Source organism: Haplochromis burtoni, unplaced genomic scaffold (genome assembly GCF_018398535.1).
Source record: "Haplochromis burtoni strain Fernald_Lab_line unplaced genomic scaffold, NCSU_Asbu1 Contig_409, whole genome shotgun sequence".
In the NCBI taxonomy this organism is placed as follows: Eukaryota; Metazoa; Chordata; class Actinopteri; order Cichliformes; family Cichlidae; genus Haplochromis; species Haplochromis burtoni.
Window position 1 is genome coordinate 91,094 of NW_024582770.1, and position 14,069 is coordinate 105,162.

The 14,069-nt window shown below is 38.1% G+C and overlaps 1 protein-coding gene across 1 annotated transcript in view; it reads left to right on the forward strand.

The window, feature by feature from the left end:
- LOC102301797 (zeta-sarcoglycan) overlaps positions 1 to 14,069 on the forward strand; it is a gene marked incomplete at its 5' end in the record, with an annotated part of 177,496 nt that overhangs the window by 83,308 nt on the left and 80,119 nt on the right. Inside the window, 2 exon segments of the mRNA XM_005944473.3 lie at positions 9,502 to 9,624; positions 11,888 to 11,960. Of these exon segments, the coding sequence (XP_005944535.2) occupies positions 9,502 to 9,624; positions 11,888 to 11,960 (196 nt within the window).

Sequence of the window (14,069 nt, forward strand, 5' to 3'; positions counted from 1 at the left end):
GTCATTCACTGAAAGAGAAAATGTTGATAAAGCCTGTTCAATGTGATTAACAGCTGAAGAGCAGTAAAATTGAAGCTGATAGGACTTAAATGACAAAAAATGGCAACAAAGACACTATGAAGGTGCTAGATTATGGTTCATCAAGTGATCGCTTGTGTATAAAATGGGTCCCAGAGAGAAGCATAACAAGTACCAGCATTTATAAATGACTTTAATGCAACAAGTACTTTAGTAGTGCAAGATGTTTTTCAGTAACTCAGTAAGATGCAGTAATATTGAAAATATTCTTTTCAAGAGCTTTTATTTGTTATTGCTATCATTAAAAAGTTAAAGCCTATGTTTTTAGTTAACAGATGGCAAGAAGTGATGAATAGAAACATATTTTCTTGGTGGGAGCAATGTAGTTTCACCTGCAAGCATGGAGCTAAATGCACCCTATCACTTAATCAGTTTGAAACAATCAATCAACCAGTCCTTCTCACATCGCGTTCGAAAACAAAGAAACATTTGGCTCAAGATTTGACTAAATATTTTAAGACATGGATCGTGTGTTGCTTAATGCAAAATGCAAAATTACCCCATAGGAGCAGTTCCCTTCGCAATACTCACAAAAGGACCCACTGGGCTTTTGAATATTCATTAAATTTGACATTCCAGACAGGAGGGGAGCTGACAGGCATATCAGCCTGACTCACTCAACAGAATGCTCATCTTAATCCACTGATAAGTTGTACCATGTCTGAATAACTAATTAGAACAGTTAATGAGTGAAATTCTGTCAAACTTATTTGCCTGACATACAGTGTAGCCGGAAACTATTCACAAAGCTTCACTTGTTCCACATTTTGTCATGTTACAGCCTGATTCCAAAATGGATGAAATTCATTTTTCTCCTCAAAATTCTGCACACAATACCCCATAATAAAAAAGTGCTTAAGGTTCTTGAATATGTATAAAAAATGTTTATATTTTTAATACATTAAAAGATTAATAAGTATTCGTAGTCAGTTTTTGCTCTTTGAAGCACCTTTGGCAGGAATTACAGCTTAAAGTCTTTTTGAGTCTGATGCTACAATATTTGCATAGCTGTTTTTCCCATTCTTCATTGCAGAACATATCAAGCTCCATCAGGTTGGATAGGGGATGCTGATACACAGTCATTTTCAGATGTTTCCAGAGTTGTTCGATCAGGTTTAAGTCTGGGCTTCTGCTGGGCCACTCAATGGCATTCACAGAGTCTTCTCAAAGAAACTCTTTTGTTATCTTTCCTCTGTGCTTAGCATCATTGTCCTGTTGGAAGGCGAACCTTCACCCCAGTCTGAGGACCAGAGTACTCGGGAACAGGCTATCGTCAGTGTTCTCTCTGTATATTGCTGCATTCATCTTTCCCTCGACCCTGACTAGTCTCCTAGTTCCTGCTATTGAAAAGCATCCTCACAGCATGATGCTGCCACCACCATTCTGAACACTAGGAAATTATAATGGCCAGGTGACGAGCTGTGCCTGGTTTCATCCAGACATAACACTTGGCATTCAGGCCAAAGAGTCCTGTCTTTAATCAGATCAGAGAATTTTATTCATGGTTTGAGAGTTTTTCAGGTGTCGAATTCTAGGTGGGCTCTCATATGCCTTTACTGAGGACTGGGTAGTGTCTGGCCACTGATTGATGAGGCCTGATTGCTGGAGTGCTGCAGAAATGGTTCTCCTCTCTCCACAGAGCAAGCACTGGAGGTCTGTCAGAGGAACCAATAACCATTGGGTACTTGGTCACTTCTCTGACTATGGGACCCCAGTTCTAGGATGAGTCCTAGTGGCTCCAAACTTTTTCCATTTACTGACCACTAGGTCTTTCTGACCTTGAATGCTGTAGACATTTTTCTGGATCCTTCTCACAATATGTGCCTCACTACGGTCCTATATCAGAGTTCTACAGACAATTCCTCGGACTTCATGACTTGATTTGCGCTCTGACATGCCCATAGTTGACACGTCAACTATGTGACCTTGTGACCAAATCATGTCGAATCACATTAAATTAATTTTCCTCAGGTGGACTCCAATGAAGTTGTGGAAGCATCTGACAGAAGATCAGTGGAAATAGCATGCATTTGAGCTCAGTTTTGAGTGTCATGGCAACAGCTACTCATCTACGTGTTATGCTTTTGTTTTTCAATTTTAATAATTTTGCAAGAATTTCAAGCAAACCTTTTTCACTTTGTTAGGTTGTAACATGACAAAATGTGATAAAGGAAAACACTGAATGCTTTTCATATACATTTCTATTCACTGCTATAGATAGAAGAATAATTTGACATGTTCTTTGGTGTCTACAACTAAACTTTTGTGTCACATGTAATAGATATAGCGGTGGTTTTTATTTTTATTTTTTGTTTTTTTGTTTTTTTCCTTGTCTGTTTGTGTCACTCTATTATTTGGATGCCTGTTAATAAATTATTAGATATGCACATAGACATTTAATGGTTGAATTTCAATTAAATAAAGGAGGTGTGTGGGAGGTAAAACAATAATGCCCTTGTCTTGTACCTTATGTTACTAGACAAATCTTTCTGGGCCAAGTAGCGTGGCCTCAGTTTTAGTAGATCTTCCCGCTAATGCCTGAAAATGCCTGAAATTCCTCTAACCTTTTAGTCTAACCTGTGTAGCTGTAGAACAGGACCTGCCTGAAGCTCCTAGGCTGTACTCTGATTCGTAAAAGGTGAAAAGTGATATAGCCATTAGCTAGAACCAGCCAGGCATTGAAAGTGAGCAGAGAAATATCAAAACCAAAGCCCACATTTAAGCAGTAAAAAGACAGTTGAGTATGAGTTATATAACTTTGTCTCATATAACCTTATTTTTACTCACAGAATCTTGACCTCAGGAAAACTGTAGAGATTTAACCATTGTCACATTTCTCTATAAAGCCATAGGACAAAAACAATCTAAGTTTAGATGGCTTTCTTGGCTGAAAATGTCATTGGTATTTACATAGGCACAAAGTCAAATCAGTATGGCCTGGACTGTAGGAAGAAAGCTGCTTATCTGACTCAAGTCATTCTACATTGTGAATAATATCAGTGAAGGAAAAAGTAAAGAAAGATGTGGAGGAAGGATGGCATGATGAAAAAGTGCATTAAAAGAGATTTTAATTAAACATTCATCTTGACCTGCTTGGGAAAATTAACCATGCATGCAGTGTTTGCTTGGCTATGCCATACTCTTCTTTGTACCTATGCCTCGGGCATTTTACAGTTTCTTCTTGCACCATATCACTTCATTGCTAGAAGCTCTAATTTAAAGGCTTGAATTAAAAATCCAGGAGAGCAAATCCATATAACTTTATTATGGCCTCAATGCTATTATGTGCAGTAGTAAAAAAGTTACACAGGTACCTCTTTAATGTGCCCCATTCATTAATAGCTGAATACAAATTGGGAACTCAAAATTTTACTACGTGGAACATTTATTAAAGTTTTTTTTTTTTTTAAACACAAATCGGGACTTCAAAGACAGACACTGAACTGACAGTTATAGTGAAAAAAAATGGAAATATCTATGTGACAATAAGAATGAGCTATAGTGCAGCGGAGTCATATTCCTGGTAGGTAGTGGGGATTTGAATCAAATGGCATTTGCATGCTCAAAATCTCCCATAGGTGTTCAGTTGGGTTAAGAGATGTTAACTGCAAAGGTCATAGCATATGATTCACATCAGTTTCAGACTTAAACCATCTAGTAGCCACTGCCGCCTTAAGGTTTTTTTTTTTCATGTCTGTGGGAGTAGATTGACCAAAATCATAATAACATAAATAAAAGAATAACAGAACTATCTTAATTATCCCCTTGCTCGGTACAATGTTTTTGAATCACCTTTTTGGCTGCTAAATACCAATATTCTCTATTTTCTCTTCATTTTTTAATTCTTGTTATTATTTGTTATTTCTTCCTGTCCCCTATTTGCTGCTGTATACGTAACACACAGCAGTCTGTGGCGTAATCATTCACCATGCTTCTTAACATTAATGTCTTTTCACAAGTCAGATATGACTCAGGAGCACACTCATCACACACACGCTGCTGCTTTTTTCCCCATTATTTCATCTGTAGCACCTCTTTTCATCAGTGAGGTATTCTTAAAGCATTATTATTGCTGAAGGATCCTGCTGAGGGAGGCACTTGTGACAACAGAGGAGATTCTGTCAGGAAGTGATTATTTAAATCAGTGCATCAATTAATATGTCTGCCTAACGAGGAGTCGTGCTGTTATTGGTGACAGCAGAATTACTTTAGTGTTATCAGTGGGAGAGACATTTGCAGGAGCAAATTAATTGTTCAAATGCACTTCATTTACACAGATTTAACATTTTCTAACTGGGGATCACTAACAAGATGAACAAATATCAGCTAGTTTTAAAAGTACTCCCTAGGTTGTTTGTAACTAAATATTTCTTCACTTGATAATTTTGTTTGTTACCCAAAGGCTTAGAAACATGTTTGAAAAAACAAGCACAACATGAAAGGAACCTAAAATAACACCATTGGGTTATACCCTAGCAGGTTAATGCAAAAAGCTCATGTCATTTCAAAGTGTTTAGAAATTATTAGAAATGAAGGAGATGCATACTGTGCTTTTTTATGCTTTTTATGTTAGTCCTAACAGCCACTAACAATGCATTTTAAAAGTGACTACATTTCTTTCATTTCACAGTCTAGTGTTATCGACTATCACATCTATTAAAGCCATAATCACTACATTTTGCAGCAGAAAAAAGTTAGCCTGAACACACAATACATCTGCCATAATATTTAGCTACACTGTTAAAAAAAATTCCTAAAACAACGGTAATATTCCGGCAGCTGGGGTGCCAAAATACGACCGTGAAATAACAGAAAATAACTGTCCCATAAAAGTACGGTTATTTCCAGTAATGAAAATACAGTTAGTTGCGTTAATTTGACATGGGATCTCGCCTTTTTCAAGTGCCACTAAACATTAAATCAGGAACATGTTAATGTGATTAAACAATGAAACCATCTATAAATAGGAAAAAAAAAACATCTTAAAAAAAACGGTAATATTCCGGCAGCTGGGGCGCCAAAAATACGACCGTAAAATAACAGAAAATAACTGTCCCATAAAAATACGGTTATTTTCAGTAATGAAAATACAGTTTGTTGCGCTAATTTGACATGGGATTCTGCCTTTTCTAAGTGCTTTCAGACATTAAATTAGGAACATTTTACGTGATCAAACAATGAAATTACCTATAAACAAGGTCAATGAATGTGGAATATGAATCATAATACGTAAATGTACAGAAATATACAGTTAACAGTTGGTTTAAATAATAATTGATTGCATGCCCTGGGACAGACTGACAGAGGCGAGGCTGCCATATCGCACCATCGGCCCCTTTGGCTATCACTAGTAGGCGGTAGGTGAAGAGTCTTGACCACGGACACAACGACGGAGAGTGTCCGAGCCGGGGCGCGAACCGGCAATCTTCTGATCACAAGGCGAACTGCCAACTCTTGAGCCACGAACGGCCTAACTAGCAACGATAATAATACTTATGTGATGTAACACAAGCTTATAGGGATCATGTTATATACTTTTCCATAGCATTACATTTGAATTCAACAGTTCAATCTTTCAAATAACGGACAGATATTTGTGAAATCATGATACATTTGTGAATGTATTTTAACAATCTAAATATGCATATGTACAGACAGATACATTTAATAATCATGACAATTATGTTGTATTACATTACAGTGATTTAACGTTAATTTACATTCAAAATGTGAAGTCAAAGTCTATTTACGTAACTTTAATGATATTCTAGAAGAACAGAACATTACTGTAAAATGCACAGTAAAATACCTTCATATTAGGGTTTTTTCCTACGGTCGCAGCGTTACCCGCGACCTTGTTGTTAGTTCACATTCATTGGCCGATGCTTAGCGTCATGTTATTTATATTAATTGCAATTCCTACCTCTACATTTCTTTTTCAAAATATATAATTAGCACAGCGTGTCCGTGCAATGTTTTACATTGTGGCATGCAGAGAAATCTTAACAAAGAAGCTCACAGAGAGAGATTGAGCTTGTTATTTAACCCCAAGCTGGTAGGGGGAGCTCCTTATTAAAACACTTGCCAGTGCTACAATTGCCTCAAGGTTCAACAACAGCACAACAGAAGTCACTCATGGTACAGCACTCTCTCTACAAAACAACAACTGTCAGTGACGCTGCACCACCGCGTAAACAGTAAGTATTACATTTACAGTGATGTTATGTTATTTTACATTTGACGTGTCAGATCACAGTCTACTTATGTAAATGTAATGATATTCTAGAAAAACAGTACACATCTGTAAAATACACAGTAAAATAATTTGACATTACTATTTTTTGGAACAGTGTACACCACATCACTTTTCATTTGCATAAAATACATCAACTCAGGAGAGGTGTTTCTGCAAGCTATAGCTGCCAATCTCTGTCAGTCTTCTAAGCGATCATTTGAATTCAATAACCTCTGGTTACTTTGTCTCATCATGTTGTTGCCTCAGAGCTTTAAGTTGACTATACATATTTTTTTCCATTTCCTATTAGTTTTGAAGTGAGCATTAATGTCATTGGGTGCATTTATTGTTTCACTTAAACACAACTCTTCCGGCAAACTCTGCAATCCTGTCATCTCAACACTGTCTGAAAATGTTTCGTACTTTGATGCAGTCATATATATACAGCAGTTTATCACAACCACAGTTTTCATGCAAAGTCCAATTTCCTGAATTTCCTCTTCCATGCAAACTGCCTTTTTGAGATCTTGAATGAAACTGTAACACTGGCTATTTGTCAATTGCTGTTTTCACCTGTAAATAGACTTTATGTAACTTCAATTATACCTCGATATTGTCTTTGCTGGTGCCACTGCACTACTAAAGTCTGTCAGGAGCATCAGCAGGTTCCTTTTATTTCCTTTTCACTAAGTTTGGCCACTAAACTTTTCCATCTCCTGCAATTTTAGAATCCTTTATTCACCCCTACTGAGAAGACAAGAAGAGCAATTTCTGTGAATAAAACACAAATCTCTGGAAATATGCTGACCTGCGCCCATACTGGAAATCTGCACTACAAGATGTATTATAGAGCAAGAGCTGAAGAGCCAAAGAGAACTAGCTAGATGCCTGAGACAGCAACTAGCACAGCACATCTCCAATTTAAACTTCATTTTCTATTCATCTTTCCGTCTCAAACATAAACCCTCCTTTTTCTTCCTTTGATTCCTCTCTCAGCATACGTCTCCCACCTCTAACTGCCAACTTCCCTTCTATCTGCTACGTCTTTGCATATATTTGTAACACACTCATACACACCTCACTTTAGCGTGAGCTTTTGACAACACAAATCTCAATTGCTTTTTCACACAGTCACTGGAGGAGTGAGAGGGTTTAAGGAGATAGAGCTGGACAGGATAAAGGCAGTCAGAATGAGACGAGAAATAAAGCTTAATCCCAGATTGATAGGTGCTAATAACGTTTGATTATGACTGACAAGGCACTCTGACTTTCTAATTGACACAAAATAGCCGGGCAGCCTAGAGAGTGAAGAAAAGGGATAGAATGAGATAGATAGAGACCTCTTTATAGATTCAGCAAGGATGGAAAGCCATCCAATCACAGGCCAAATCACAAAATCACCTGAATAATTACCTAGCAATTAATTGTCAACGTTTTACATTTCTATTAAAAAGCCACTACTTAATCAACTTTTTAATTAGCTTTTATTTATTTATGCTGTTGTTTCCTCATTATTAGGAACACTGCCTTTTTTTTTAAATTGTGAAATGTTACCACTAAGGTCCAAGATTAGAAATCATCTTTATCCGGGCAGCATAGTATATGCAGCCCACCTTCTTTGTTACATTACATCAAGTCAGCACATTGATGAGTAAATGCTTTTAAATGATTCAAAGTCTATATAAATGGAAACATGCATGCCACTTCACAGCTGGGTCCTAAAAGGATAAATAAGAGTGGAGAATATGTGCATCTATACAGAAAATCGCGCATGGGTACACACATTTTAGACACTGATGAAATAGGAGAGGTAGTTATTAAGACGGTAAACTAAAGCTAGACTGAGCAAAGAGTCACGTGTATGTCTCGACTCACATTTCATATAACTTCTATATTGAATATGAAGAGAAATAAGAAGTGTTTAACTTTAGTCCCGATTTTAGCTTTAAGTTAGTTTTTGTGCATAAAATTAGTGAAATGAATCTGACTATGCTCTCAGGTGAATAGTGTCGTCATTATTTTGGTACGCTGTACAGTCTTAAAGTCTGTAGTTTACAGTCAGTAAACTACAGAGGGGAGAAAAGTGTTTACAGATTTGAAATGTCACTTCATGGAAATCCTTTCCAAGCCAACCCATGGAACTCTGCTTTAACACCACGGCACCTGAAGAAGAAAGCAGCAAACACACAGGGAAACAGAAAAAAAGGAAGGAGAGGTCACTCTTCAACGACTCACTTGAAACTTTAATGCATAACATGCCTACAGTGAAATGGGACACACCAGAGTTTTCTTCTTGTGAGTCTCACAGCACATGTTCACTGTTCCGATCCCCTACCCACACAAACACACACACACAGATGTGCTTAATCAAGGTGGAGGTGAGCTAGTAATACAGGTCTCTGCTGTTAAAACATAGCAGCCTGGATTGGATTAGGCTGTACTCACACTAGTCACGGTTTCGTTGCACCGTTCCCAAGCATAATGTCCCTCCTACCCACTACCCACTAGCCTGCACCGACATTGCATTTAACATTCCAAGCCTGCTGCGGGTTGTTTTATTTTCGCTCCCCAGATTTCACTCCACTGAGTTTTCACCGTCGCTCCTTTCCCAATGTGAAAAGAGAATTGAAATCCTTTCTCTCTTATGCACAAGAAGACCTCTAATCAAGATGTGGCTATTCATATTGTAGAAAAGCGTTGTAAATGGCCTATATTTGTATAGCGCTTTTCTAGTCCCTAAGGACCCCAAAGCACTTTACACAACCAGTCATCCACCCATTCACACACTGGTGATGGCAAGCTACATTGTAGCCACAGCCACCCTGGGGCGCACTGACAAAGGCAAGGCTGCCGGACACTGGTGCCACCGGGCCCTCTGACCACCACCAGTAGGCAACGGGTGAAGTGTCTTGCCCAAGGACACAACGACCGAGACTGTCCAAGCCGGGCCTCGAACCAGCAACCTTCCGATTACAAGGCGAACTCCCAACTCTTGAGTCACGATCGGGAACATAGACTTGCTATTCGCAAGACAAAACTTGGAGATTTTCTGGTTTAAAGCTCAAATCACTTTGGCTGCTCAAGCTAAACTAACGGTTCTATTAGGTGCTTTAGATATATGCAGAACGATACCAGATGCTAAGGTTTATGTGCTTTTATGACACATTCTGTTTTTCCCACTGTCTCAGGTTCAGAAATGGTGGAGGCTCAGTGTCAGAGGTTTGAGGTGAGGAATGCTGATGGAGAGAGAGTTCTGTTCTCTGCAGATGAAGAAGAGATCACCATCGGTACTGAGAAACTCAAAGTCACAGGTAGGGTTACACAAAAGCATAAAACAGACATTGACATCGCTGCACCTTCTCCCCACCTTCTATAACATACTAAAGGTAAAGTGTACAATTTGAATGAATACATGTGGCTGAATTCATAAGGAACTTATTTCTTTTATTTTTTTCATGCTTATTTTCAGTAGTGGACAGTGAATTCAAACTTATTCATGTTGAGTAACAAGGGTACAGGAATATACACACATACAGACACAGAATAAGCAGTTAAACAGAGTGCTGTTGATGAGTGCAGCCAAACAAGTTACGGGTCAGCAAGCAGAGCAGCTTTAGCAGAGTTGAGAAAGAGGCCAGTGCAATACAGTAAAAAAAAAAAAATCATATTAAAATAATGACATGGACAGAAGGGGTAAAGAGGCAGATGGATGAGAAATATGTGACATGGCATGTAAGCATCACTGGGGGGAAAGTAGTTAGCTCAAATTAAAAAATGGAAAAAGTGAGAGGGGAAAATACTCTCACTCTGCATCATCTATTTGTCTTTTTCTCATTTATTCATTTGTGTTCTCTCGATCATTGGAAGTGAGAAAATCAAATGGAAGCTGACAGAAGATTATGAGTCCGCTCGTGTCTGTTCACCTGTACACTTAAAATTTGTATGTAATACAACATGTACACCCAAAAGTTTTTGAGTGTATATTGCTACGAAACCACAAATTCAAACAAACTACACACACCTTAGCACACGTACACACACTAACCTGGGTAATTTGTTCATTAGAGGCACTCTGAAGGAATAAGGGTGCAGAAGAACAAGGGGAGGGTGAGGAGATCGAGGTCTATAGGTCACTGTTGCTGTCATTTGCTGTTTGAAGGAGGTGAACGAAAAGAGCGTAGATAGCAAAAAGAATACAAATATGGGCACATCATTCATTCAGCTCAGGCACTGAGGTCTGCTGGGTTATGCTGTGCTACTGTTTAAATTTTAGATTTATAGATTGATGTATTTTTTTAATGAAGATAGATCATATTTCCACATATCACTGCCCTTTGCAGTAACAAGGTGTAAATAGATAATGAATCAGCCAATGCAAGCCAATACCATGGCAGCAAGTTTGGAGTGATACCGAGCTTATCCTCAGTTGACGCGTCTGAAACTGTAAACCCAGTATGAAAAGTTGATTTCAGTTTATCCGCTTTAAAAATAGTTCAAGGATTGTTGTGTTCAAGAACAAGTGTCATCAAACAAGCTCATAAAGTTTTCATGAGAGCAGAACAATAGTAGAAAAGACAGAGTAGCAATAATATGGAAAAGTAATATCAGCCAGAAGCTGTGGCATGGTTGACTAAGTTATGAACATCATAGAGGCAGACAGTCAAACAGGAGAACGCAAAGCAAGGTTTGCCCTTATCTGCCATTTTACGTGTTGTTTCATTTACTTGGCAGTTCATAGGCATAGTTCAGTGTTCCCTGGAATGAACCACAGAAAGTGAGATTTAACTGAAAAATACAACAGTACACAATAACTTCCAAGTTTAGCTCCTGTGGGGGTTCAGTTGCAGCTTTTTGGAGATGTAGGTTCTCATCCTACCTACGGGACCTCCTTGAATCTTCTAGAATTAAACTTGGCATATGCTGCTTCAGTATCAAACAGCTCAGACTATGCAGTTTCTTATCTGTGTGCCTGCCAATGGGAAAGATAGCCTCATGCAGTATTAAATCCGCAGCAGTGCTGATATTCCAACATGCTGTCTGTGGTCTCAGCAAGAGCCAAAAATGAGCATCTGTTCACAGCTGCAAAGGTGGCTACTGCACACGGGGGGTTAAACATTGCATTATATCAGAGCCAGACTTTTCTTACAAGGAAAAAGCATGCACATCAGTTGCATGCTTGAATGTATTTTGCATCAGGAAATTTTGATTTTGGAGGAAAGTAATGCCATATGGTTATTATTGTTATTAACATGCAGGAACAGAAAAATACTGAAAACAGAGAAAAAAGATGGTTGAGATATAATTAAATACTTTAAATTGCTTTGTTAATAAGAGAGAAATATGATGCCTGTGGTTAAAGTGTTTTAAACATTAAATCAACTCTGATTTTCAGCACAAAGGACACATACTTCTTAACAGTGACAACCCAGTGGTACCTTGTTTTTGAAGGAAATTGTGTTTCTGACACAGAATACCTCAGCACCCTGGCGTGCATTTGAAATGTCTGCTAAGTTTATAACTCAAGAGTTCAGTGGTTGCTTTCCTTTTTGTAATTCGTTCTCATTCTCTCGGCAGGAAATGAAGGAGTAGTGTTCAGTCATTCTGTAGAGACGTCACATGTAAGAGCAGAACCTTCCCAGGACCTAAAGTAAGTAGTCTAAATAATTTTGTGAGCATGGATTTGTATGGGTGTGTCAGACAGGGAGACTGGTACATTGGTCCACTTAACAAGTTTCCCTTGTTAATATTTTAGTTGTGCTTTATTATTCATGAAGTCTATGTTCTTGTGAATAATTTCTAAGATAGTAACACCACAAATAACAATTTAGTGAAAATGTGGTTTTAAGTAAAAACTTAAGTGGGTGTTTTAGTTAGCCAGTCCTGCTGTACAGCATGCACATGATTTTAAGTAGTATACAGCAGAATGATGTATGCTGTTGACTGATAGTTTGTCAGGGCTTACGGAGGAAACAAAGGCCCTTTGGGAGCCAGTGAATAAGGCAGTGAATGGACTGTTTCTTTGAAACAAGCACTGAACACATGTATAGGTATATACATGTGTGGTATATACAGGTATATACATGTGCAGGGTATATCAGCAGCGTTTATTATTGCATAGAATTTCAAAAGATGATACTGATGATGATGATGAGGATGGTGATGATGAAATTTGAATCTAAATGAAAAAAGGTTTTGTTAACCTTAACTGAATGATTATATTAATATGTAAATACCTTTCGAAATGTTATTTGATTTTGACTTGTTGGGACTTGTTAGGGCTTTTTTCCCCAGCTCGTTCTTCTCATCTCCCTGCTAAATAGTCAATTTTAGTTTGTATAAGCTGGAACCACAAAACCAAACAACAAAAAAACAAACAAATCAAACCAAAATGAAACAGGCTGTAGGGTTTGTTGTCTTTATAACAAGTATATATAACAAGGGTCACTTGCAAGTCATGACGTAAATTGTTTCTTGTTCAGCTTTTAAATATTATTCAATTACAGTTTTACTGCAATTAAGGTAAAGTGTCAATGGTGCTCGATCCTTAATTAGGTACAGTATATGGCTATTGAACCACTTTGGCAAATACTTAGAGTATTATTATATGCTGAAGAGTTTTCACTTAAAAAATTATTTTTTGGTTTTGTGACAGTAGATTCGGTGTTATATGAAATGGTGTAATGGAGATAGACGTAAATTAAAGCAAAGAAACAAGGTACATTTTTGAACCTTGGACCATAGTTTTGCTCCTAGCATGATGCACAGATTTTACTATGGTGAATTACACAGCAGAAGATAGCTGACGTTAGTCCAGTTCAATGCTGCTTCTGATAATAACTGGGTTGGAGTCAAGAACATGATTCAAAATTCAAATTAGTAAAAGAAAAAACAAACTTTACGTGTGAGACAATGACAGACAAACTAAACACAGTGCTCAGACAGAAGCGAAATCCAGATCACAGCCGAGGTAGAAAAGAAAAAGAAAACAACACAATGCCAGAAAGCAATTGCACTTTACACAAAGACACAATCTGGCAAGTGAGAGATGGTAAGCGGGGGTGATGCTGCAAGGACTAATCAGTGAAGTACATGGAGTTGAGTGGAGAGAAGGGGCAGGTCAGATGACTGGTGGAAAAGACAGACAGGTGGGAGTGGCAAGGTCTGAAATGACAAGAGAGCTCGGTCACTGGAGGACACAAAGCACACTGAATGATTGACTAACTGAATGGAAGGAAAACTAAAATGGTGTCAAGCTTGAGTGTTGGTCACTTTGCCACTGCATTCGTTTGGGTCACACCAGCTAACTGTGTAGTTATGTGCATATCTTTTTCTCATACACCCTCTGAAGTGAGTTTCAGGTATTTTTAAGAGGCATGCTGCATTTTTTTTTTATTACTAGTGTCTTAGCCTCATTTGGGAATTGTCAGACAGGATTAGGCTGAAGGGGCTTTTTGCCAGAGAGGAAAACACAAACTGAGGGAGAAGGTGAAAAAGATGGAGTCAGGGAGGACTGATGTAAACTGAGGAACAGATAAGGCGTGGTGGAAACAAATATGCTCTGAATGCTCTAAATAACAGAAAGGATTAGAGATTGTGGATGAGATATAATTGACTGGACAGATGATGTTGGAAGGAAAAACACTGAGATTAGACATTAAATAGGATAGACAGTGGGTGAAGATGGCCGAGTAGGGGTGATGAAGAGGACAGTCAAAAGATACAAGAAGAGCAATAAAGAGGACAGAAGAGGCTAGAA